Below are 27,009 nucleotides of genomic sequence, written 5' to 3'. Positions count from 1 at the left end.
TGTGAATGTTCTGAGCAGAGAATCTGCTGCTGTAATGTTTATGTGTGAAAGGCAAACTCCGGAGAAAATCCGGATCCAATTGTGCAAGCAAACGTCCAGAGTTCATGTCTGAAAACGGCTTAAATTTTGTGATATGTTGTCTCAAGGCCTCTTGTCATGAAGCCTTCTAGTCTCTGTGCAGCTTTACAGATATCTAAGATCCTGCTGCTATAATACACATCTGTTGGATACTTTATCCTTTTGCTGCTAACTGAAGAACTGAACAGGACATGTTTGAATGAATTGCTTTGAGTATAAGTAACTTGTGATAATCCTGGATACAAGTAAAGCTTTTAAAGTTATTCCTATAATTTTATATGAAGTAGGCTACAACGCCATTCCATGTGTCAGGCTGTCTTAATAGCACCTGTGTTTCAATTCCACACAGTGAATTAACAATAGGAGATGTGTGCAACAACACCTTCGTCACTGATGTATTTTTGCCGCAGTGAAAGGACAGATAATCAAAGACATCAGCATTTCAGCCACCCTGTATGCCTTTGGGATCTTTTATTTATTCAACAGTATGTGAGCATTTACATACAAATGTAGGCAAAACAACTGAATAAATTAAATGGAGCCACATTTTGCCAGTTAAGGGGCTGGCTCAACTGTTAATCCAGCTGGAGTGAGGAAAGCAGGCACTCTGGAAAGAAACTGTAGCTCAGAATTACTGATGTATTACCCTTGGTGCAGATACAGCCACCAACATCTATTTTCAACATTCCTCCTGAGTGTGATAATATCATGATGACATCTCAAGCTGTCTCAGCTTTTTAAGATACCATTGCAGGAGGAGGAGAAAACCGTGCTTTCCCATGAATGTCATAGTTTCAGAATTTATACAAAACACACTATTATTAAGTTTTGAAATTATTTCAGCAGCAGCCTCTTCATGAGAAGAGGATTTTTACTAACCTATTGAGGAACCTTATAAACCTTTGAGCCCTTTCACATGACAATTGCAAGTCATGGGCTGTTAATGTGACATGCCTGGACAGCAGGAGGGGCTTGGTGGAGGCTTTCTGAATAACAAATGAAACTCAAGCCATCTGTCAGAAAGATTTAGGTGGGGCTTCAAACAGACTGTGACCTTTCAGAAATTAGCTACTGGGGTTGTTGGATGAAAGTAGCTAGCCACTCACTGCTATAGACCCCAACCAAGTTATTTTCCCTCCAGGTTTACATGTTGAGACAGATAGATAGCATTTCCATCCACCCTGTCCCCCACGCAAAAGCAGATTAGTGCAACTGCATACCACACCCACATCCAACATCCTCTGCCCTTAGCACTCAGCAAGAGTGAGGAAAAACTACCAAAAAACCCAATAAAAGGGGGAAAAAAATGGAGAAACTTCAGAGAGAGCCCTATGTGAGGGATCCCTCTACCAGGATGGACAGAAGTGCAATATACGTCATGTGTAGCAGAGTTCATCAACATAGCAACATTAATGAGAAAAGACAGTGTTAAACATAAATAGAGAGGTGTATTGATCTTTCAAGAATTCAACATATTTGGTCAATTTCAAAGTACATGTATGGAGCATACTAACAGCCTGACTGGAATGATTTATAATCTATGTTTAAAAAGGATCAAAGCATGACACCCAAGGACCAGGTACTGCAATGGGACAAGTGTTGAGATTTGGAGTCTAGTATTAACTGCTTGTTAACAAATATCTAGCAGGTAGCAGGACTTCTAAAACAGAGAGTATTTAACCACATTTAGATTCTCCTCCCTACAGAGCTGGCATGTAGGCCAACAGGAAATAATATAAAACTTTAAAATAACATTTTATTCTAACTTTTTATGAGCCTCCCTTTGTTGCATGAAATGAGTTTTGGTCTGTGACACCAGTAACACAAGAAAAAGAGTGAAAACCCCCATAAACTTGGCATTTGCAACAGAGAACCAAAGCTTCCCACCAGTTAGTTTCTGAACAACAGTGTTCTGTTAATTCTGTGTTTTAGCACTGAAGCATAACCATGCCCATATTTTAGTCAAGAATGAATCTCTACTGCCGCATTGAATAGTAAATTTGTAACAGTTTGTTGTTTTAACCAAGATAAATCCACAACTTTTATGAAAAGAAGAAAAATAGAGCAGGTCCCCCCCCCCCCATCATTGTGGGAAAACTACATCAACTTGTCACTACATGTCTAACAGCCCCATGGTCTGTGCTTGGATACATACCCTTAAAGCCAGGTTTATAATTCTGCGTAGGATCACTGCGCAACTCATCACGAACTCTGATGCCTGTGTGCTGGTAAGTCTGTGTGGCTTTTCAATAACGCTGCTGGTGGCAGTACCTACATTGTTGGTTCAACATAGAAGCCCTGAATCTCGTAGAGCTTCCTTTAGTAACTATATCCAAAAGAAGCAAATTAAATTGGAATAGGAAAATATTGCAGAACTAAAATGCCCCACAAGGACTGGACATTATTACAAAGCCATTATCTGTCATGTATATGTTTTCTCCCAGCCCCCACTTTGCTGTATCCCCTCATATTTGTGCTGGCAGCTTACCACACTCTAAAGTCACCCTGAAAAGCTTTCTGTGGCATCAAAACTTTTAAGTCTGAAAGTCCCTTTGAAAGTTCTCCCCTTTGATGTGAGAAATGTTACAGATCAAGCTGGAAACCGACTTCAGCTGCTATCTACTCTGCTGGTATCTGTCATTATGTGGAGGATAAGGATTCATACTGAATGAAATGTGACCAAATAAATAAATAAGTATGCATGCACTCATTCCTCCTGTGAAGTCACTGATCCAGAGACAGACCAGATAGCATCGAGTGATGGAACCCCTGGTGTGTCTGCCACCACCACTCCCACCCCCCCTGCCTAACCTTCCAAACACACACACACATTCTCAGCCACCAGTGAACAGGCTGCATGTCCTCCAGCCGCTCTGAGAAAGAACATCCCTGTGAATGGTGAGAGGTGAACAGACACAGAACTGGGAGAAAAATTAAAAAAATTAAGTCTGATTTTTCCTGTTTAGAAATGACAATGTCAGTCCAGTGCTGCTGACAGTAAGTGTCTGAACTCTTTCAAATATCCAACCCTTGTTTTGTCAGAGGGTAAAACCATTCACTACCAGCCTCAGAAACTGCACAGGAATTAAAAATGGATTCCTAAAATATCCTCAATAGTCCTCGATTGTACCCTTAAGGTCAATGAAAATAGATAGCTTCTTTATTACTTTATTACTACTGTCATGACATGTTTCACTTCACGACCAAACCAAGAACAAAGAGTAACAATCTATTTTCCAGACACAAATCTTAAGCATTTAGACCTTGAGAGGGATAAAACTGATCATGTGACTGGAATGACAAATTAAATGTTCATGACAGCATTATACTTTCTCAGAGGGATGCTGAGAAACTAGTCTACGCATTTGTTACTTCTAGACTAGATTATTGTACTTCTTTATCATCTGGATGTCCGAGGAAGTCTGTGAAAAGCCTCCAGTTAGTCCAAAATGCTGCAGCACGAGTGCTGACAGGAACTAGAAGGAAAGATCATATTACTCCTGTCTTAGCTTCTCTGTATTAGCTCCCTGTAAAATTCAGAATTTAATTTAAGATCCTGCTCCACAGATACAAAGCCATTAACAATCAAGCCCCTTCATATATCAAAGAGCTCATAACACCGTATAGTCCAGAATACAGGCTCTCTTGTGGTTCCAAGAGTCTGTAAGAGTAGAACAGGAGGTAGAGCATTCAGCTAACAGGCTCCTCTCCTGTGGAACCAGCTCCCACTCTGGGTTCAGGAGGCAGACACCATCTCAGCATTTAAAGTTAAACTTAAAACGTTTCTTTTTGATAAAGCCAATAGTTAGTTCTGGATCAGGTGAGTCCTGAACCATCCCTTAGTTATGCTGCTATAGGTCTAGACTGCTGGGGGAACTCCCATCATGCACTGAGCACTTCTCTTCTTACTCCTGTATTTTTCTCCTCTCCCCCTGGTTCTACAGGTGACTTCCAGTTAATGAGGGAGTTTTTTTCTCCACAGTTGCTCATTGTGGAAACTTTTGGGGTTTCTCTATAGAGTTTAAGGTGTTAACCTTCTATGTAAAGTCTCTTGAGATTATACATATTATGATTTAGCGCAAAACAATTTTTTTCTGGGTTCCTCTTCGTTCATTCAAAAGTCAAACACACACGATAATAAACACACACACACACACGGGTGCACACTTAGCACACACATACATAGGCTTGGATTACAAGTGAATCCAAACAACCACATCCCTTACTACAAACAAATGATCTGCTATCTTTGAGCGTTCCGTCACCCCGGGGCTGCTACGGGGGGGAGGCGGGCTGTGTTTGCTGGGCAGGGAGCTGGCTTCATTTAAGGAACTGCCTGGAAGGCGAATGGAAGATAAAGCACCTCCTGTTCATTTACCCGGATAGATATGGCCAACATTTAAACACGCACACACACATTGATGCATGTTTGTGTGTACACATATATTGTTCTCCTCACCTAATAAACACACGTATCATTATGGGGGGTGGAAACCAAGGGTGAGTTCTCCCAGTTTCAGGCAGAAGACATTTATTACACGGTCATAAACGAAGAGCGGGAACTTCAGGTGTAATCTCTCCGCCTTGCAGGTAGCTGTTTCTGAGCGGAGCCTCGGGTTAGTTAGCGGAGAGCCACGGGCAGCATGAAATGCCTTGGGTCTGCGTAAAAAACCTGAAGGTGTTCCTGCGACACAGTGGACGGTGCTTACCTTGAACGAGCGTCCCGGCGCTCATTACAGCCAGCAGCAGCAGCAGCACAGAAGCAGCCGAAGTCATCCTTACAAAGTCGCCCACAGGGTTTGACGAGAAGTTTAACACACGGGGAGCTGAGGTCGGTGCGAGGTGAGGGAACACGGCCCGAGGACACGACTCTGTTGAGCGGAAGAGCTGTGGAAAGTCCGGAAAACAACCAGAGCTGTGACTGCGATATGGAGGCAGGTGACACATGGAGGGCTGAGAGAGGAGAGGAGGGGTGAGAGAGGAGAGGAGGGGAGAGAGAGGAAGGGAGGAGGAGGCTTTCTACTTGTATGTCGCCTTAAGGTGCTGCCGGAAATCTGGACACTACCACATCGGAATGAAGGTCGGCGAACAGAGAATTCCAAAAGTTTACGAGGGGCACCCAAAGGCAGCATAATTTCCACAGTGGTTAGCTCCACCTTCAAGGGAACTTTTTTTTCGTTTCCTTGTATGATTGACAGAAGGAGTGTGTATACATGAGAATCCAGGCAAATAATAGCAGCATATACAAATACAGATTCAATGATACTAAAATGTACCTATTCTCTCTGTCAGTAAATTATGTCAAACATAAAAACTAATGTCATCAAAGCAGCAGGTCATATCCTTCCTTTCAAACAGAAGCCAGAGGTAACAGCTTCAAAAGAGCGAGATCCGTTAAAAACTTCATGGATATTAGGTTTTGTTGTTAATAATGTTAACGTTGGTAAATTAAGCAATTAAACTATTGGCAGGGTTTTATGTAAAAAAAATTTAATTTAATTACTGAGCCTCGAAGTAAAAAACAAGTTCTTACTGATCTTCTAGTTTATTTCATTCTTTGAAACATTTGGCAAATATCCTTGTTGAACTTTGTCTGTTAGATCAAGGGACTAGAAAACTGTTTGGACATAAACAGATCATATATTAATGACCATGTTCATCAAATAGATTGAAAATGTGATTGATAGCCTATATATGTTTGAGACAAATGACAAAAGAAAAAGGATTTGTTTCCGGTATACGTCACAATTGTTTCCAAGGAAAGTGTTGAGGGATGAGAAATTGTTTGAAAAAGAAAGATTCCAAGCTGGGAGGTCACACTGATGGATTTTGGTATTGGGGAAGGTAATTGTACAATCGTATGAATTAAAATTGTACTGATGTAATCTTATGATACAAAAACACAATCAGATGTTAACTTGGGATTCTTTAGAAGGAGTTAATTTTCATAATGCCATCGAAAGAGTCATCATTTCAAAAATAAGTAGTGAGTTCCGAGTGCCCTCACATAGCAGTGATCTTCTAGCCTGATGTGCTACATGGTTTGTAATGAATCTGATAGTTGGAAACTGTCCCGAAAATGGCAGGCACTTTTAAAAGACACTTGGATGAAACATCTATCCACCACTATCCACAGGCTCTTCATGTAAACTTGCTACATCTAAATGTCTATACTCTGCCCTGCCTCTCTGTTCCTCTCATTTCTAATCTATATGCAGTAACTGTAGGTGGAACTTGTCATTAAAGTACTAGTAAACACAGGAAACTACATGGCATGTGTCATGTTTACAATACAATAATAATATATATAATAGGTCACAACTATGCACAGCAATTCACTGTATTATCATGAGTGTCACAGGATAACGTTTGGATCTAGATGTTGTGTGTCAGGCACACTGATTTTAGAGTCTGTAAAGGCCAAGGTCTCCCATTACAGAAATATTGTGTGTTGAGACATAATATTTTCATGTAATTTAGAATGTTAATGGATTTAACAATAGTTTAGTATAATCTTGAATATGCTCTCCCAAGTATTGGAGATGGAGTGGAGAAGTGGTGATTATGTACAATTGTCTTGAATTAAAATTAAAAATCAAACATCAGAGTTGCAACATTTCTGAGGTCAGGATGTGGAAGTATCATCTGATAGTCATGCTGTATAAAGGCCTGACTGAACTGACTTGTTGGATTCCTGGATAGCTAGCTGACTCACTAGCTGACTGACTCTGCTGTGGGGATCACCTAAACCTTTTATTCTTCTTCTATTCTATTCTAAATATATATTAATATACTTGACATGTAAAATCGAATCAATTGGACGTACTAAAAAACCTGAAAGCATTCTTGGAAAATATTACTGAAAGTAAAACCAAGTTTAAGGTACTTTCAAGATGGTGTTCAGAGTCGTATCGACTTTATAGAAAGTCATAATGTCCCCTCTTAGTGGGTTCTAACTCTATAAAAAACCTGTATAGATTATAATACGTCAGTAAATGGATTCAGTGCATACACCTTCCATGAGCTCTTTCCAGGTTCGACTCCAGCTGCTGACATAAAGTCTAAACTGTCAGAAAGTTTTGTTTCTCACACTGGGTCGTCTCCACCATTTGCAAATAATATAGGCTACTATATTATATTATAAATATACAACCCCAAAACAGAAAAGGTTGGAACGTTACATTTATAATTAAAACTGAGAACAATGATTTATAAATGATCTGTGACCTATATTACAGTAAAATCAATATAAAAGCACATTATTTGATGATGACCTCATGGATTTGATTGTTTTTCCAAAATAAACACTTTTTAAACACATCAGTTTTGATTCTTATAACATATATTAAAAAAAGTTGGAGCAGTAAAGCATTTACCACTTTGTAATGTTGCCATTCCTTTTCACAACAGTTAAAATACATTAAGGGACTTCAAGACAGCAAGTGATGAAATGTTTCAGGTGTCATTTTGTCCCATTCTTCCTGCAAACAAGTCTATGTTGCGTCACATTTTGCGTTTCAAAATGTGCCACACATTCTATATTGTGGCCAAGTCAGGACTGCCCGCATTCCAGTCCAGCACCCCCACCCTCTTCTTCCACAGCCATTTTTGGTCCGGAGCACATGGTGTCCATACTGACTCATTTGACAACAATACACGTTTCCACTGTGTTATGGTTCATCCCAGAAGCCTTTGTGTCCAGAGAAGTTGACGGTGCTTCTGGACACGGATAACATAAGGCTTCCTTTAGCACAGTCAAGTTTTAACTGGCATTTGTGGATGTAACTACATATTGTGGTGCTTGACAAATGTTTGCCGAAGTAAAACCCATGTGGTTATGTTGCTTATAGATAAATGATGGTTCTTGATCCAGTGTCGCCTGAGGGACTGGAGAGCACGGTTAGTCAGCCTAGCCCTCACGCACTGAAAATCCTCCAGATTCCTTGAATAATAATGTTATGCACTGTAGAGGATGAAATATCCAAACCCCTTCCTATCTTTCTTTGAGGAACACTGTTTTGAAACATTTCAATAGTTTTCTCATACATTTGTTGGCCAACTGGCGATCCTCGTCCTGTCTGTGCTCCTAAAGGACTAGGCCTTTCCTGGATGTTGCTTTTGTTCTAAGTTCTGATCATAATCATTTGTTGGCATTACCTATTTCAAATCACTTCATTTTTTAATCATTCAACCTCATTACTGGCCCTAAACTGCCCCTGTCCCAACTTTTTTTGGAATGTTTCGCAGGCCTGAATGGCAGGAATAGATATATATTTACAAATAAAATGTAGTTGACGAGAAAAAACATAAAATATATGATGTTCATACTGTCTGCAATGAAATATAGGTCAAATTAAATGAAGTCTTTTTTTATTTGCATTTTCCATACTGTTCCAACTTATTCTGAGTTGGGTTTGTAATACTATATACTATTAGCTCCAAGTATCAGTTTTAGGACTGCACCCCTGGAGCTAACATGCAGTCAGTGCTTACTCTAGGACCCTCTGGCAATGTGAGTTTCCACTAACAGATTACTTAAACCAAGGCTTTAACATTCAGTTAAAGAGTATTCTCCGAAACAACAAGGCAACTGTGTCACTGAAGTCACCCTCACACACATATGACATGGGTTACATTTGCAAACGTATAGACCATGAGTCTCACAACTCATGGTCTATACAGTATTTGTGACCAACATTCCTGCAAGCTATTTCTCTGCAAATGCCATTGATGAATATATAGCTTTCTGAGAAATACTGAGAAATGAACTGTATAAGTTTGTTCAATTGTTACGAGGATGCATAAAGTAATTCCTTGTTTGCATTCAAACAGTTTTGTTTCTGTTATTTACCTCAAACTCATTGAACAACTTCTTTTATTTAACAACAATGCTCCCAGTAAAAGATCAGATTGAGTATAATGGAAGAGATAAACCATTGTATCCAAATCCTTTATCTGTTTCGGGGGTATTTCTTGCACAACAACATTATTTTTTTGCCTTTGTTCACTAGTAATAACCAGGCCCCTTGGGGTGGCGTCTCCACTTGTGCTGCAGTTTTATTGTACACTTTTCATAGGTTTACATAAACTCTGTAATCATTATCCATGTACCTTTGGCATGCAGCCTTCAACAGTTTAGATAAACAGCAAGAGCAAACAGGACCCCGATACGAACACTGCAGCTGTGTCCCAGATACGAGTTCAGATCTAAAGGTTGGACTCAAAGTGCCCCAAAACAGGCAGAGTCTAAAACTCTTATTGAATTCTTGTCAATTTACAGTTTCTTAAGTCATTGATATCAACTGAAATAACTTATTTGATGTGTCGACCAAACGCAGCCAGAGGAAGGTTGCATTTGTCACAAGATCATATGGAATGGGACAGAGGTTTGACCTGTTATATATTCACAGCAGACATTTTGACTCATCACAACAGGAAAGAATAGGTAAAACATAAAGGATTGAACCTGTGAATCTGTGACAGCAAACCAGCACAAAACCAGGGCAATGAAACACATTTACACCTGTGACAAATCAAAATGTCTGCAGTGAAAAAGACCGATTGTGGTCAACAAGTGCACACCTTTTGAGGATCCAGCCCCCACACAGGAACACATCTCAAGGCAGGTAGTATGAAAGGCCATTTATGATGACCAGCATCTAGCTAAAAGGTTGCCATAGGCTACAGCAAACACTCAGCAGGTCATCTAAAAAGACATAACAACCACCACTCTGGGAGGGAAGAGCAGGCAGTTGATAACAAGCACAGTCATGTGGTCAGCTCAGAACCGAAGTTCACTGAGGACATCCAGTGGACAGGTGTGGCATGACTAGCTTCTGAAAATGACATTCAAGGTTACATCTTTTTTTATTCATCTCCATCATTGCCTCACTGGCACCTCTCTCTTGTTCCTCAGACAGACATTCAGATTTTGACTTAGATTATTGAAGTGATTCCTCAATGAACTGTGCTGAAATGAGACAAGATGTCACTGGAAGCACCATTGAGCCACGAAGCAAACTCCACAAGGACATGCTTGCAAAATGCTCAAGATAAAGTTGACATGTTTACCTATTAGATGGGGTTTTCACATATGATGATAATATATCATCTAACTTTTTTTTTAGAAGTAGAGTAGTTTGGTGCAAAGCAGGGTTTGCAGGGTGTTTCAAGTCTTGGATAGAAATTAGACCAAGACTTACTGATTGTTAAAATTTAAGGATTTTAATCATTTAGTGTTGATTTTTTCTCCATGTACACACTTTACTCTTAGATTAGATTAGATTAGATATACTTTATTCATCCCACGATGGGGAAATTTACATGTTACAGCAGCAGAAAGAAAGTGTAGTATACACTACAGAAATTAAAAAGGAAAAGGCAATAACACAAAAAAACAGACAGAAATTTCTGTAACCTACAGAGTAAAAAAGAAAACAATCGACCTGCAAACAGATAATGTGCAAAAGGGTACTGAGGATAAAAGAGTGGCATGATATAAAAAGTATTGTAATGTAAAGTATATAAGTAAGTAAGTGACCATAATATAAATAATATTCTGTCTAAAGACGTCTGCTGATTTAATTAAATATGTGTTTTTTTGGGGGCGGGGGCAGGGGCTTGGGAGTTTAATGAATAAGTCTGTGTAATGTATCTATGAGTAATGAATATACTTTATGATGAGGTTTAGGGGTTATATAAACACTAACAAGCATAAACAATTGATTTAAGTCCCTCCTACTGAGGAATTACGATGAAAGGACAAATTGTCTTGACAGAAAACAAATCTTTTTTAACTAATTCAATTAAAGATTTAGAATTTGAGTATTTCAAGTATGCAGGCACAGTTTGTGTGTGTGTGTGTGTGTGAGAGAGAGAGAGAGAGAGAGAGAGAGAGAGAGAGAGAGAGAGAGACACCGACAGACAGACAGAGAGAGAGACAGACAGAGAAAAAGAGAAGGACAGATAGAGAAAGAGAATGTAAATCACAGTGAGAGAGAGACAGAGTTTTACTCTTGTTTGAAGCCTCACTGGTGCCCACTGCAGCTGGCAAGTTCAAAGCCTCCACGATCCTCTGTCATCCTTTCGGATACAACATCCCGACTTCTCTCCCTCTCTGTAACTGAGCATCTTGCTGATGGAGGTTCTCTTTGAATCCATGGTGCACTTGTCAGCAGAGCTGAAAAGAAAATTCCATCCTATTATTTTCAGGCAGAGTCAAACAAAGCCTGTCGTGTAGATGAAAGTCAGTGGCAAATACAGCGCAAGTACAAGTTGGCTAAAGTTAGCAATCCAGCTTCAAATCGCAGAGCCACATGATTTAAATTAGTCAGGACGGAAGAAACTACTCATTAAACACAGCAATATATTTCAAAAGTACATACATTTTGTATTAATTTACCTTATTATATGACAGTATTTGGCCTCATGTCATTTCAGAAAAGCTAAAACCTTCATGACTCTTTCATTGCTATTTAAACTAGGAAGCCAGTGAGAACAGCAAATTCACTGATCCATTAACTTCAACATTAGAAGGCAAAAATCTTTGCAAACACAATTACATCTGGAATTCACTGAACCCACCATCATGTTCATGGAACCAATTTGAAACAACTTTTATTCTGTGATATGGAGCATTTTGTTGCTGGAAGTAACTGTGGCCACTGAAAGGATGAACATGATCAGCAACAGTACTCAGAATGTCAAATTCAAACCACTTATCATGTTCCAAAGAATTTGAAGAAAACATTTCCCAAGCCATCACATCACCAGCAACTGCCTGGACTGTTGATACAAGGCAGGTTGGGTCCATGGATTCATGCTGTCTTCAGGAGGTGGAACCTGATGTGGTCTCTTCTCACTTCTAGACCATCCACCTCAAGGTGGACATATTCATTCTTTGACGCTTTTCTGTTCACCTCAGTTGTAAAGAGCGGTTATCACTGTTTCTGTGTCAGAGGATTTGTGTGAGATCTTCGTTTAAGAAACACTCAAACTAACCTCACAGCAAGAGTCATGTCACTGTCAAATCACATTTTGATGTTTCATGTTAACTGAACTGACACTCCTGACATACATATATATATACATCGTTGGCTGATTGGATAATTGTATTAATACACAGGATAACAGGTGTTCATAATTAAATGCTACTGGGTCCCCATGAAGACCTTTTGATTTTCCAAAGTAAACACAAATGTTCCATAGACCAAAGTGGACTGCTCTTGTATGGGTGCTGAGCATAGTCCACTGTAAAAGCACAAAGAGTTGTATCTGTAAATACTGTGGCATCATTCCTTCAAGTGCAACTTAGGCCACTAAGGTTCAAGTACTACAGTAAGTATTAATATTGGAAGCAATTTGTTAAAAATACTTGCCGTTTGAAAATTTCAAAAAGGGCCATTTCTTTCTAACATAACATACAGTAGACTGCACAACAGGGTATGTCTGTGTGTTTGGGTGTGTTTGTGTGTGTGTGTGTGTGTGTGTGTGTGTGTGTGTGTGTGTGTGTGTTTGCGCTGAGGGCTGCATTGGAGGTTTGGACACTGAGAGACTGGCCTAGCCCTCAAACTGGTACTCTTCATGCCTGTCGTTTCAAAACTGTATTGTCACATATATCATGTCATACACAGGCCTGCTGGAAACCATCTGCTTAACGCGCTGTGGTGGCTCCCTATCACTGAAAAAAAAACACTGGCTGGTATGGCCGAGTACTGGTTTTGCTTTCACAAATTAGTTCCATATCATTTCACTTCTTGAAACAGCATATTTCAAATCTATTTGGTGTCTGCAATCCACTTTATCTTGTAATCCATGAAGGCTGCATTATGGAGTGAAACATCTATTTGTGCTCCTTTTTTGATAGCAATATATTATTGGAATATACCTGAAATCATCCTTCCATCATTGTAGTGATTCTTGAAAGAAATTCAAAGAGTGCAGCAGCTGTAACCAAAGATACATCAGTAATAATCAGAATTCTTCCATATGTGATTAGTTTCATGGCAGCTTTAGTATTTCAGCTGTTTTCCATTCAGATCAATTGGTTCTCCCAGCTCCTTTCTCCCCATGTGCTTATGGACAAAGCAAGGTAATCCCCATCGATATTATTATCTCTTATAAATTATACTTCATTGTAAAGCAATCAAACACTGCACATTCTTGTACATCCATTAGTAATTATCCTTCAAAAAGATGCTTTATTCCCATTGACCCATCGTGTCTTCTTATTTTAATTGGTGCATCTCTGTTATAGCATATCATTCAAACCAACTGTGGATATTCACTCATTGTGTTGGTCTCTTCAGTCAGCAGAAATACAGTATAATGATGTGTATCTGTGATATGACCAAACAACATTGGCCCAAATCAAGTCCACACATTGAAAGATTATATACAGTGTCGCCAGTGTTTAAGAAAAATAAAACACTCCTCAGTATAGGCAACATTTACAGTGGGCTACTACTGCTCCAGATTCCATAAGGCTGAGGTGTGGTGATCTTTTGCTCTTTTCACCAGTGCTTCCCCACCTCCTTTGTTTGAGCTGCTGTTTTTCTCTCCCACTTTTGACAGAGTGGTTTTTAATTTCAATCCTACTCACGCCCCCATAAACAAACCTATTGTTGCAGTTTATTCATTGTATAAAATGTTTTTAGAGTTCAAGTTTAAGAGCAGCTTGTATACCAAGTGTCTGAGTCTGGTTTCAGTGATATGTGAACCTCAACTGTGCTCTTTAGGCCTTCTGTAAAGCTAGATACATCCTCTATGCAAGTAACCTCTAAATGGTTGGGATTTAACAGGGTCATGGACAAGTACAGATGAGGCTGGATACATATCGTCAGCCAAGGCTTGTTCTGTGAACACACACACACACACACACACACACACACACACACACATGAAATCATAAAAACTAAAATTTTGCAGGGACTAATGATCTTTATTATGTTCTGCTTGCTTTGTATTGGGCTTTTATTAATAATGCAAAATTTGCTTCAATCTCAAAAATCCCCATTCTTTCATTTCAAACTTTGCAACATTTGTGTACAACGTTAAATAATGAACTTATTTCGTTTGGCTTTCATAAAACTCAGTAGAGCACTACATGAAATACAGATTCTTCACACGTTACTCATAAATTGTTTTTTGCTGATAAAATCATTCCAGTGCCTAAACAGTTTTGTTTCCCTAACTACAATATATAAACTAGTGATATACATGTTAATGCTTTTCAATGCCAAAGCATTTTCATTACATCATGCAGCCATTCTACTAAAACAAGCAAAGCATATCACTGTGCAAAGCTTATCTTCACTCTTCATTTCAGCTTATTCTACATCGTACATAACTGCAGTGACAAGAAAAGACCACTAAACCACGAATGAGCTATAGATGCTACATAAGACAAACACGTGAACTGTGGTATGATGCTGAGTAGAACTAACCCTACACCACAGGAAAGATTGCTGTGCACCATTTCATCCAGCAGGCGGGCTTGTGTGAAGTTGTGCAAACAGGTGTCTGCTCCACTTTAAAAGTGTCTGAGCCTCCTGTAGAGGATGGCTGCTGCAGCCACAATCACAATGATGGCCAGAGTGAGGATACCCACAGCTATCCCAAGACCCATCCTGGAGTTTGAGTCCGAGTCAGTGCCGGATACAGCTGCTCACAACACAACCAGAGCACAAACATATTAATCACACCTTGATTCACAAGGCATCATTTGTACAGGATCGAGCAGATATGGAATTGAAGCAATCTTTGGAAAAATGATGTCTCACTATTTAGTAACAAAGTTCACTGTCACATTGATGGTGCTTGGATGAAATAAATTAAACATTTATATTGGTTTTCGAATTCAAAAATTTGATACATCATATAGGATGAAACAATAGTATACCTTCCTCCTTAGATGTCGGTGCTGCAAGAAAGAGAAAGAGGTATTAGGTAGTGTTTGAAATTATAAATATTGATGGAGAATAACACGAGAGACAACAATTCAACCATTCACACACATTCATATCTATCGGCAGCTTTTTCTATGAGAACAGCACTGCCGGCAGGGGACATTCAGGGCAAGTATCTTGCCCGAGGACACCTGAGCATGCAGATGGAGAAGACTGGGATAGAACCGTCAACCTTCTGGCTCGAGGACGACCACACTAGCTGCCCCATAAAGTGGACTTAAAGTACTGTGCAGTATGTGTGTTCAGACCGAGATGTACTGTAAGTTACTCTTAGAAAATCTAGTGACAGAGATTAGTATCCAATTATGTTGTGTGATTAGTGCTGTGTGACCAAAGACCAGCAAACATACTTACAATTATCAGTTTTAGTGACAATGGGAATAGAGGATAGGGTGGTAGCTTCAGAAGCATCAGTGGTATAAACATCCCTTCTCCTCCTGTTGTTACATTGCTGCAGATAATGGAAGAAAGAATATGATAATTTACTAAATAATCCACCACATTAAAGGGTAAAATGGGTTGGATGTATTTTAGTAATACAGGATAGTTCCTCCCTTTGCTCTCAAACAGTGTCAGGATGTGTATTTTATTTACATTGCTGAACCATCACTCACCTTAAAATCACTGCAGGTGCTGATCTCACAAAGCCTGGTGATACAGTGTAGGTAATAAGTGGACACTGTCTGGTTCTGCTGTTCAATGAACCTGAAGGCTGGGAAGGAGAAACGGGAATGGTGACTGTCCCCGTTCTCATACATGGTTAGCATCTGATCCCTAGAGCACCTGTTTGATATGAAGAAGCAAAGTGTTGGCTGAACATATAGATGGACTATTACTTCCTATTTGGAGAATTGGAGACTTACGGGACAAACAGATTGAAGTAGGTGGAGTTTGTGGGATGAGGAGAGATGGAAGCATAGCATCGGTCCATAAGGACATGGTACCTGGTGTAGGGTGGGGGGGACAATGACCATTAGGGGTTATGTGACTTTTACCTTAAAATTGAAGACCATTCTCACATTCCATGGTCATTCATTTTGTTTCTGAACTACAGAAATTCCAGAGATTGGTTTGCATGAAAAATGAAATCTTACTGAGCAGTCAGGTTGGCTGCTTGGACCTGGACATAGATGTTGGTCCTCAGCTCTAATCCCAGCGGTGGTATGACCAGGGGAGTGGTGTAGCTCTCGTCCTGTCAACACAAAAGTCAGTTGTAGCATTTTACAGAAGCTGTTTTAATCCAGAATTGATTTGATAAGTAAATTGAATAGTATAGAGAGCTGGAATAGAATGGAAGAATAAAATACATTTCCAAATAATTTTGCACTTTGCACCATTAGAAATATAACTAACTAAATGTTTACATGCCCTTTTATAACTTTACAGCAACAAAACATAACAGTCTATCAAAGCACTGCTGGACTAACAGAGTTTACAACCATCACCTCACCATAAAACATGTTGTCTAAACTTACATTAAAGATTTCCATAGTCAAAGTACTGACGAAGCTTCCATTTTTGTCCGTCACTGCAATGGAAGATGCTGACCTAAATGGGACAAGGGAAAGAGGAGGGGGGTGGGTGAATGATGTCAGACTGAATCCTACATGTTACTGTGCACCTGCAGACTATTTCCATCAGGAAAAGCTTTTGTCACAGTTAGAAAATACTGTCTTATTTTCTGAGAGATTGTGATCACAACAGATATATGTTAACTCATTTTGCAGCTTTTTCCCATTTAATATGTCAAAAACATTTTGTTTTTATATTGAACTATTGCGTTTTTTATTAGTTCCTCTCATCAGCAGATAAATACACCAACACAGCTAAGGTTTGGATACATTAAATTATAAAAAAAAAAAAAAAATTGAATCTGTAAAATAAACAAGCTAAGCAAACCGTGGATTGTGTATTTCTCTACGTCTTAGATGAGCTTTATCTCAATCAAACAAACAACAAATTTAGCTTGAGGGAACTGTGTCATTGTAACATTTCTCATAATGAAAAATTCGTGTAGCACATTTTTTTCTGAATACTTACCATCAGAAGAGCAAAACAAACCCTTTTCCACATATGTACACTTAACACCTCAAGAAAAAGCTACTGGAGGGATACAAGCAGAGATCTTACACGTCCACCTGGGTGTTGTTGATGAGATACTCCAGAGGGTAAGCACAGGAATAATAATATTTGAGCTCAGCATTATAGGTGACTACTCCCGTGGTTGGATCATGGGAGCGCACCACACCACTGACATTAACCGTCTGGATGTTGGAGAAGTCAGCAAAGATCCCTGTGCCAGCTGAACTCGTGGTCTGGGGGCAACATTTATGGTAGAGTCAAGCACAGAGGAAAAAACAGAAAGGATGCTTTCAGAAAACATGCCGTTATTCCCCCATTTTACTCCTCCTCCAACCTCTACTAACCAGGAAGTTGCTGCCACAAGCGTTGGTCATGTTGAGGGGGAAGGTGAACCTGACAACAGGTGGGGTGACTGATTCATCCAAGGTCCCTTTACACTCTGGCTTGTTGAAAATGTGGTTGAGGATGAGCAATGACTCATTGTAGCCAGTGTAGACAACAGGGCAGACAAGGATAGCCAGGCTGATTGAGGATGTGCCACATGTGACTGAGATGTCAGTGTATTCTATAGGAATGGGAAAGATGCACCATTAAGCTTTCTCTGCAAATGTCACTTGAAATCTTATTGAGTTACAAATTAGATTATATTCCTATCTGGGAGGAATAAATATAAAATCTTGGAAGCAAAATGACAATAGTAAATGTACAATTTCCATTTTTTTACATGTGTGGCAAAACTGTGATGTTGTAGAAGTTTTGAGGTCAATCTGAAATAATGTGTTTGACAACCATGAAGGCGAATATTATTGTAATTTCATAAATTGCAAAGAAAGTTAAGAAGAGAACAAACCCATCAGAAGCATGCATACCATACCTGGCCGCCGAAGCTCATTTTGGCACGATAACTGATGGCTTTTAGCCACCATGGACACCAAAAAAAAAAGACTGAGAAGGTTCATTTTTACCTTCCTTGGTATGGGCATTCCTGTAATAGCAGAATGTGTATGATGTCATGTATGATTTTAAAAGAACCTAAAGTTGTTCTTGTTTCTAGTATTTGCTGTTGTTACCTTTCTTGGCATCCACTTCTGTTTCACTGCTGCTGCCTTCTTTCTCTGCGCGTCTTCTGCTTTGCTGAGTTGTTGGAGGTTCTTATATACAGCTGGGAATCTTTCATTTGATTGGACGGAAACAAGGTCAGTGTTGTTTGGTGTATCCACCTGAACTTCACTGAATGGGAACAATTCTTTTGTACAGGGAGTTCCGTGGACCATACCTTCAAGGTACAGAATAAGTGAAACCCTACACAGCACAAGTCTTTATGAGGGACCAGAGACAAAGGCCAAGATTCTTTTCTTTAAAATACTGATTCCTTTAGAATGCTAACATGAGACTTCATGAAGTAATTGTTTAATCCCTGGGGATCACAAAATACTTTGATGCCCTTTTTAGGTGAGAGTCTATGTCTTAATAATAAAGGCAATATCTTTTAGCATGACCCAAATATGATCCTCTAGGAAATTTCACATCTGAGAGAACACTGCACCTAGGTGTTTTCATTGGTCACTAGAATCTTTGTTGACGTCCAAGCAGTGCTCCAACAATGTCTTGTATTGGAGTGAGAATAACACAAAGCAGTTCGAACAATGACATACTCCATGCTAAACACAGAATGCTTCATTCAGTTCCAAAACAAATCTTGAGGAAAACAATTACGGACAATTAACTTTAAAAACTAATTTCGAGTGTTGCTCCATTCACCACTCTTTAACATCTTCTGTGGACTCATAGCTTGTTGTTTTGCATCAGTGACACAAGCACACCTGAGAGGGCATATCTTGGTGCTTGAGCTCTGTTTGCGTTGTCAAATACGATGATGTCGGCAAAAAGAAATTGGAAAATGGTTTCTGGTGTCTTTTAATGGCTGTAAATACTGTAATGAGCTACTGGCAGTGGCACTTGCTCTTGAGGACTGGCGGCACTGGTTATAGGGGACGGAGCATCCCTTCATCGTATGGACTGACCATAAGAACATGGCTTATCTCCACTCAGCCAAGAGTTTAAACCCTTGGCAACTAGGTGGGCTCTTTTCTTGGGAAGATTTAACTTCACTCTCACTTATAGACCCGTTTTGGGAGGTGTAGTCCTGGGTTGAGGAGGCCTCTGTTCAGCCGCTGCTGTAGGATCTGGAGGGAGGCTCAGGCAGTGTTGGTCTGCACAGCCACCAGGAACTAGAGGAGGGCGAACTGTGGACTCACCCCCACTCCCACATACAAGCCAGGGCAGAAGATATGTCCTCCCGGGACCTTCCCCTCCAGGTGGAGTCATGCCAGTTGGCCAACATATTCGTGGGCCCCTATGAATTGAGAAAGTCATCAACCTAGTCACTGTGTTCACCTCAAGCTCCCATCCACCCTCAAGACACACCACACTTTTCACACATCACTCATCAAGCCTGTCTCCACCAATCCTCTGAGCCCTCTTACCAAACCCCATCAAGTATTCACTGTCTCCCGCATCCTGGATGTCCAGCTTCGGGACAAAGGCTTCCAGCAACTGGTGGACTGGGAGGGTTACTGTCCTGAAAGGTGCTCCTGGATATGTCAATGGCTCATTCTTGACCCCACCAGTCTCATCTAAGCTGCCCATCCGGACCATCCTGGTAGGATGCCTGGAGGTGCCTTTTGATGGGGGTACTGTCATAGCTCTTCTGCGCCCCCTAGTGTTTTTCCCTTTCCCTTGTTTTGTGTCCTGTCCGCAGGTGTGCGCCATCTCCTCCTGATGACTCAGCAAAGGTTCGACCAGTGGTGCCTCACCATCTCACTTGCAGCTCATTCGGTAAACACCAGCAGGATATCAACCCTGGTCTTTGTCCCAGTCATCACCGGTTCGTCCACGCTACAGTGGTAGTCACTTGCTCTCCATCGTGAGTTAATTTCCTCGTGTTACTCGAGACTGTAAACTCACCATTTCTTTCTTTCCAGGATTCTACTACCCAGTCCACCTGCCTTCACTCCTCGTATATATATATCTGTGGGATTACTCGGCCCAGTCTGGGAAAGTATGGGAGGAGAGAATGGCGTTTTAACACCGTCTTTATTCTGGTCACCTCTCCTGGCAACCACACACATATATATACAAGGATCTCTCAACCCACACACACACATCCACACACGTCCGCCAGCTGCTCCGGTCTCAGGACGCCAGTCTACTGCAAGAGAGCAGAACCAGGTTACCAGCATGCTCTTAATGATTGCCTGATTACCTGATTCTGCACAGCTGTCCGATCACCGGCTGAGCCACTCCTCCCTGTTGTCCAGCAGTTGGTGCCCTAACCATACCCCGCCGCCACATACCCCCACCGCCCGACTCACGCCGGGATCCCGCCAGCCCCCCCTCCGCCAAGCGGGAGAGGAAGTTGGCCACGACCATCCGGGTACCCGGCCTGTGGATCACCTCCCCCAATGCAAAGGTGGGTGGGATGGTTCCTGACGACTTTTGTGAAGTCCACGATCATTTCCTTTGTTTTCTTCACATTGATGCAGAGGTTGTTGGCTCTACACCAAGCCATCAGTTGTTCCACTTCTAGCCTGTAACATCGTTGCAGGAAATTAGTGGGGGGGGTCAATGTTGACTTTATTAACACTAACAGGCACTAAAAGCTAACTATCACCCAAACTACATCACTCTGAGTCTGCTGGTGACAGGAGAAGACAGCGAGGCTGAAAGGTGGATGAAATGCCACTGGTTCATATACTGTGATAGTCTGCTGCCCATGTTCCACCGATACTGTTTACTAATGTCTGCAGGGCAGTGGTAGGCCACTGTCAGACTTCCCCTATCCCGGATACATTGATGCCAGTGGTCTTATTTTATGACAAGACCTGCTGTTAATAGATGTAATTTCTCTTTTTTGACAATGTTCGTGCATCATAGATACATAAATACATAAATATATGTTTTGCTCATCTGTTCTCATCAGTGCTTTTGAAATGACTGTTTCCCATTCTGGTAAAGAGAACTTTTCTATTGATCTTGGAGACACATAAGGTCTTAGTCCCTATCACAGATGGTATATGGTTTTACTTGAATGTAGACTATGATTAGTTATTCGTTAGCTTGATGATATTAAATTTGTCTTTTGGGTAAATAGTAGATTCACAAAACTTGATTTCTTAGGTCTCTTCCCAAGGAACACTAGTTTTACGTTGAACTTCAGACATTCTGTGACTATGTATCTATTAAAAACAAAATAAGCTTTATTGTTGACACTGTTGCCAGATGAAAATCTTTGGTTTTTCCCCCCTTCTTACAAATTGTAAGAAGTCTATTTCTGCTTGTGTTGTTAGGCTTGATTGAATTGATTTGTATTGAATTGTATTGAATCTTATTTATGTTAGTCATTTTTAAATTTAATTAAAAGTTTCCCAAAAGTGCCCTATACTGTTGTAGTGTTTGCAATGGCAATACTATTGTTATCTTAACTAACACATTTGTATCCTAGCCATTAACAAGTCAGCAACAGAAATCAAGAGCCAACCAATCAATGTTGAATTTATTAACATAGAGGAACCATATGACACCACATTGCAGAACCTTACTAACTTATTTATTGTTAATGTTTGGAAACAATGAGTCACCCATATTCTCTTCCTGATTGGGTCTTATCAGTCACAACTCTGGTTTTTACTTTTCATCATATTCTCTGTAACCAAATACAGAGTAAAAAATTGCTTCCTGTTTACGCCTGTACACACATGACCAATTTATGTAAATGATCATCTGTGATGTGTTTTCAACTGTGTCAGTATGGACCGAGATCTCTGGTAAAAGATTGTCAAGTCAGAATGCACTATGGATACACATTAACTATCTTTTTAAATGCACATGGACTCTTTATAATTTATTAACTATCTTTTTAATTCAGCTAAATAAACATCAAGGTTCCTTCTTCTTCTGAGCTGTTTGTTGTTCACAGAGGAGAAAGATGAAAGTAGTAGTGGGGCTCGGGATCTGAGACTATGTGCCATAGAGTGCTGACAGTATTCTGTAAATTCTATTCCAGATGAGCTTTCCCAATTAATTGATGGTATTTCAAACACATGAAACAAGTTTGGACACTCATAATAATTTCAGATACTTTAATAAAATAATTGAAACATTATCAATCACGGAGCAGAAATTATGGTTCTCACATTTATAAAAGAAATCACTCACGTGTCTGACATTAGTTGGGATTAGCTCAGGTGTCCACCAAACAAATGACAGAAAAACATTTATTATGGGATCCAAGATGAAAATGTGACATACATTTTGTAATACATGAAGCACCACTACATTCAAACTGCTAGAGCTGAGTTATGATTTGATACATTCTTTTTGATAACCACAAATAAACATCTATTGACTGAATAAAGACATCTCAAATTGGTTAATTTGTTATTTTTGCTCGGTATAAAAATAATCAAAACACATTAATTGGCATGGTATTGCTCACATATCTATCACATATCATTTCATAGGACAGAAAAGAGAGAGTTATGCAGAGTCGAGCGCAGATAGAAGGCCTCCAAAATGCATGTTTTTTATGAACTGATGAAGCACCTGATGAAAAAATACAACGTTGCAGTTTTGCACAAACAAAATCTCAGCCAACCTGGGAAATCTGGCACCTTTTGTCAAACCATCTGCCAGAAACCTGTGTGTTATCTTTGATGAGAACCTGAGCTTTGACACACACCAAGAAAGTCATTCAATCAGTTTTTATCAGTTATGAAACATGGCTAAGATCGAGTCTTTTATTTCAGTCTCAGATATAAAGAAATGAATCCACGCTTGTATATAATCTTGCCTTGACTGCTGTAATGCACTTTACACTGGCCTGAATAACAAAATAATCCAACAATTACAAGACAATGTCTTAAGGATGGAATTATGTCATTGAACATCTGGATCTGAAGTTATCAGAAAAACATGTTGAGCTAAGATTAGCAGCAGCTTGACTCCAAGGATGGTTTTTAACCTGAAGCTGCCTTTTTTCTGTGTTTTTACCACATTTTATCAGCAGTCTGTTCGGAAAAGAGGCAACCTTTGAGGATAATTCAGATCAGAGTAAAACCCTCCTGAATTAAGGAAAGCGAACCAGGAGAAGCTTGATGCAATGACATCTACTAATCCCACACTCCTACGCTGATTACACAACATCGACTCGTGCATTGTATAACACTCAAACATTCCACCTTATCAGCTGTTGGTAGCCTTTATCGATTGTTAGTACATTTATAATTATTTACTCATCTAATATTAACTAGTAAAGATTAAAAAACATCAGAACATCCTTCTGTGACACAAAGAAACATGGAAAGCTGTTAAGGTAGAACCACTTCTGGCTTAGCTACGTTGTCATAGCAGCCTTTTAGATGAGCTTCACTTCACTGCAGCTTCTCCTCAAAAGGGATGTTTCCAAGTAGGCCTACATTTAATGAAATCCATCAAAACACAAACTACCTGTGTTTAATCACTTATAATGATAATGCTACTATATCAATGGCATTATCTAATACTACTTGGAAAGTCATTTGGCTGCTGTATAATCTAAACCATTAATGGAGTCAGTCTAATATTTGATCATTTCACATTTGATAACATAACCTTCGAAATGAGCCATACGCGTCACAATAGCATTACACCTCTGAACACCAGTCCACTGTATATGGTTCTGAGATTGATTTGACAAAAAGCATGAGGTTTTGTTTAGGAACTCAGCACCATTTGACAAATGTCCTTATGAAGATAAGACCATTACCCTTGCTAATGATCTCATGACTGATACATTTCTTTATATTAATAACCTTTTAAGGCTCACCAGATCAGCTGTCCTGTCCACCACACTAAAGCCTAGCCTGTAATGTTGCAGCTTACTTAGAAGTTATTTTATTATTTATCATTTCTGTGATTTATGATTTCAAAGGCAGTTTGAGTTAAATATCAGACTTGGCTCTGTGCCTTGAACTGGTGTTTTCCTGTTAAGTCAGACAGTGTTCTGTAGTGTGAAATTATTACAAACAAAATGAACTTGCACCTTTAGCTTTAGACCAGATTGTAGCATTTGAACTATTACAGTTACGTTTGGTACATAGTTGTTTATAACTTGTAGAAGACAGGGTTGCCTGTCAACGCAACATTTTCCTAAAATCCACAGCTTTTACAAATCGTAGCAAAGGTTTCCCAGAAGCTTAGGACAAATTAAATAGTGACTCTAAATTTCACTCAATTCAAAAACACTGGAAAACTGGTTTGCTTTAATGTAAATACTTAAGATTTGTTCATTCAAGTTATTCAACATATAGATAAGTGTCTAGTTTCATTTTCAGACCACTTTAGAATGTGAATGGATTTTCTGCTTGGCTTATTAAATTAAGCCTTTAAAACAACCAAACATGCATTAATGGACTTCCCAACATGCACTACTCTGAATAGCATCACAGACTCTCGTATTGCAGTTTAAACATGATGTCAACTTCAGTTATATTTTTATTGAATTTTGTAGAAGTGAGTAGATATAAGTTCTTCGTACAGTGAAGAACCTATACTTTAAACCGAGAAAATATAAAGTGAAACAAACATGGTCTGCAGTGACTTAACAGTCAATTCTACTTAAATACATAATTTAACTTGTTTTCAAGATTGGTACAACCAGTTCATCTGACAGATTTTTAAGGAGGCACTGAGTTTCATGTTTCAGAATGAATGAACACATAATAATTTACAGTGTGAACTGTGTGTGAGCTAATTATTAGATCCTCAAACCCTTCATGATGAATACAGAATATGGGTGGAGATGGGTTACCTTACACACAATAAAGAAAATATGTTTAATGCCCCTGGGCATTAATTATACAATGGTCAACATAAAACATGGAGCTGAACCTAAAGAGTTGTTGTTCTCAGACTCCACACGGAGGCCCTCTGCTTCAGTGATGTTTGGATTGAGTATAAGAACATTTGTATTTATATTGTAAAAATGAAACTAAAAAGCTGCAATACAGACTCATCCCAATAGCAGCTATAATACATTGTTCAAACCATAAAAACAGATAAATGGACTTCTGATTATAAAGACCTGTCTGTTAAACTCCTGAAATTTGCAGATGACACAACGATCATCGGCCTCATCCAGGACGGTGACGAGTCTGCTTAGAGACGAGAGGTTGAACGGCTGGTCTGCTGGTGTGGTCAGAACAATCTGGAGCTGAACACGCTCAAAACTGTAGAGATGACAGTGGACTTTAGGAGACGCCCCCCCACTTTGCCGCCCATCACCATCACCAACAACTCTGTGACTGCTGTTGAAAACTTCAAGTTTCTGGGCTCCACAATCTCCCGGGACCTGAAGTGGGAGACCAACACAGTCACCATCATCAAAAAGGCCCAGCAGAGGTTGTACTTCCTGCGCCAGCTCAGGAAGCTCAACCTGCCTAAGGAGCTGCTGTCACAATTCTACTCTGCCATCATTCAGTCTGTTCTCTGCTCCTCAATCACTGTTTGGTTTGGATCGGCCACAAAACAGGAGAAGAACAGACTGCTGCGGACAATAAGGACTGCAGAGAAAATTATTGGTGTCAGCCTGCCCTCCATCCAGGACCTGTACCGGACCAGAGTCAGGAATCGGGCAGGTAACATCTCTGCAGACCCATCACACCCTGGATACAAACTGTTTAAACTTCTCCCCTCCGGTAGACACTACAGAACACTATACGCCAAAACATCCCGTTTTAAGAACAGCTTTTTCCCTCAGGCTGTCTCTGTGTCAAACAGCTAAAACCGGACTCAAATATCGGAACATCACCTGTAATATATCTGTACATTCAATATACTGTACAAACTGTATATGTATATTTATTATTTCATCCTTGCACTATGCACCATTTGCACCAACTATTTAGCTTTTTTGTACATGTACATAGCTTTTTGTTATTGTCTTTTGTCCTTGTTCATCTCTGTTTGTTCGTTGTTTTTTTAAACTGTTGTACTAAGAGAACAAAGGAAAACCGGAGTCAAATTCCTCGTGTGTGTTCACATACCTGGCAATAAAAGCGATTCTGATTCTGATTCTGATTGAAGGGAGAATACTGGACACTCATATGAGCTATTTGATTGTTCTATAATTATTCAGAGTGTAACTCTGTAAAAAAAATCTCTGATCCATGTAGAAACTGTTGTCATTTCTCTGCATTTTATGACTGCAGAGATTAGATGAGAGGCCATATTCATTGACTGATATTACAGTGATCACATGGCATTGCAGTGTTTTATTGTAAATTAATATAAAAAGCTGTAGCTGGGAAATTAAATTATTTTTTGTAATATTCATAGTCCTGTGTGTATTACTATCTGAAATACAATACATTCCTTTGATTCACCAGAATATGAGATTAACTACACTTTAAACATCAGCTATGTTTTATGAAATATTGGTATATTAGTATGGAAAATAGATTTTTTTTTCATACTATTTCACATGCAATTATTTTTCTTCTTTTAAAATTTTTGACCATTTTATGTTTTTATTATAGTCAATAAGTGACGAGGAACAAATATCAAGAACTGGACACAAACCAAGGAAAATGTGAGCGGTTGTTCTGTTGACCCCGAGGTGTTAATATTTATTGAGATTAATGATTCTGCAAAAGAATGGGATTTGCAAATAAATTTCGCTTGGCAATTTGTTCCAAAATCTACACGGCAGTGAAGAAGTAGCATATAGCAACAAAAATAATGTATTAAAAGTATGTAGCATTGAGCCATTTATTTACTTCACACTGTATTTGAAACTCAAGAGAGAAACAAACATTCGATTGGTGGTCATACTAATTTTATTTTC

General features: G+C 39.5%; 2 protein-coding genes across 6 annotated transcripts in view; both read right to left on the bottom strand.

Annotated features, from left to right (window-relative positions):
* alcama (activated leukocyte cell adhesion molecule a) overlaps positions 1-5,087 on the bottom strand; it is a 67,619-nt gene extending 62,532 nt beyond the window's left edge. For 4 of the 5 annotated variants that reach the window (XM_069539685.1, XM_069539686.1, XM_069539687.1 and 1 more), the window contains exon 1: positions 4,788-5,087. In XM_069539685.1, the coding sequence (XP_069395786.1) occupies positions 4,788-5,025 (238 nt within the window). In that variant the 5' untranslated portion in view covers positions 5,026-5,087. The remainder of the gene's footprint in view (positions 1-4,787) is intronic. The other variant, XM_069539689.1, reaches the window with a different exon arrangement.
* An 8,909-nt stretch (positions 5,088-13,996) lies between these two features.
* LOC109628426 (zona pellucida-like domain-containing protein 1) lies at positions 13,997-18,320 on the bottom strand. The gene is made up of 11 exons (XM_020085511.2): positions 18,197-18,320; positions 18,001-18,111; positions 17,471-17,691; positions 17,175-17,359; positions 16,520-16,592; positions 16,139-16,236; positions 15,908-15,988; positions 15,659-15,827; positions 15,399-15,495; positions 14,978-14,998; positions 13,997-14,739 (listed from the first exon to the last, which is right to left on the bottom strand). The coding sequence occupies exons 2-11, from the start codon at positions 18,107-18,109 to the stop codon at positions 14,609-14,611; spliced, it is 1,185 nt and encodes a 394-aa protein (XP_019941070.2). The 5' UTR covers positions 18,110-18,111; positions 18,197-18,320; the 3' UTR covers positions 13,997-14,608.
* Positions 18,321-27,009: the final 8,689 nt, after the last annotated feature.

Source organism: Paralichthys olivaceus, chromosome 15 (genome assembly GCF_024713975.1).
Source record: "Paralichthys olivaceus isolate ysfri-2021 chromosome 15, ASM2471397v2, whole genome shotgun sequence".
Taxonomy (NCBI): Eukaryota; Metazoa; Chordata; class Actinopteri; order Pleuronectiformes; family Paralichthyidae; genus Paralichthys; species Paralichthys olivaceus.
This window is presented reverse-complemented; position numbering and strand designations above follow the sequence as displayed.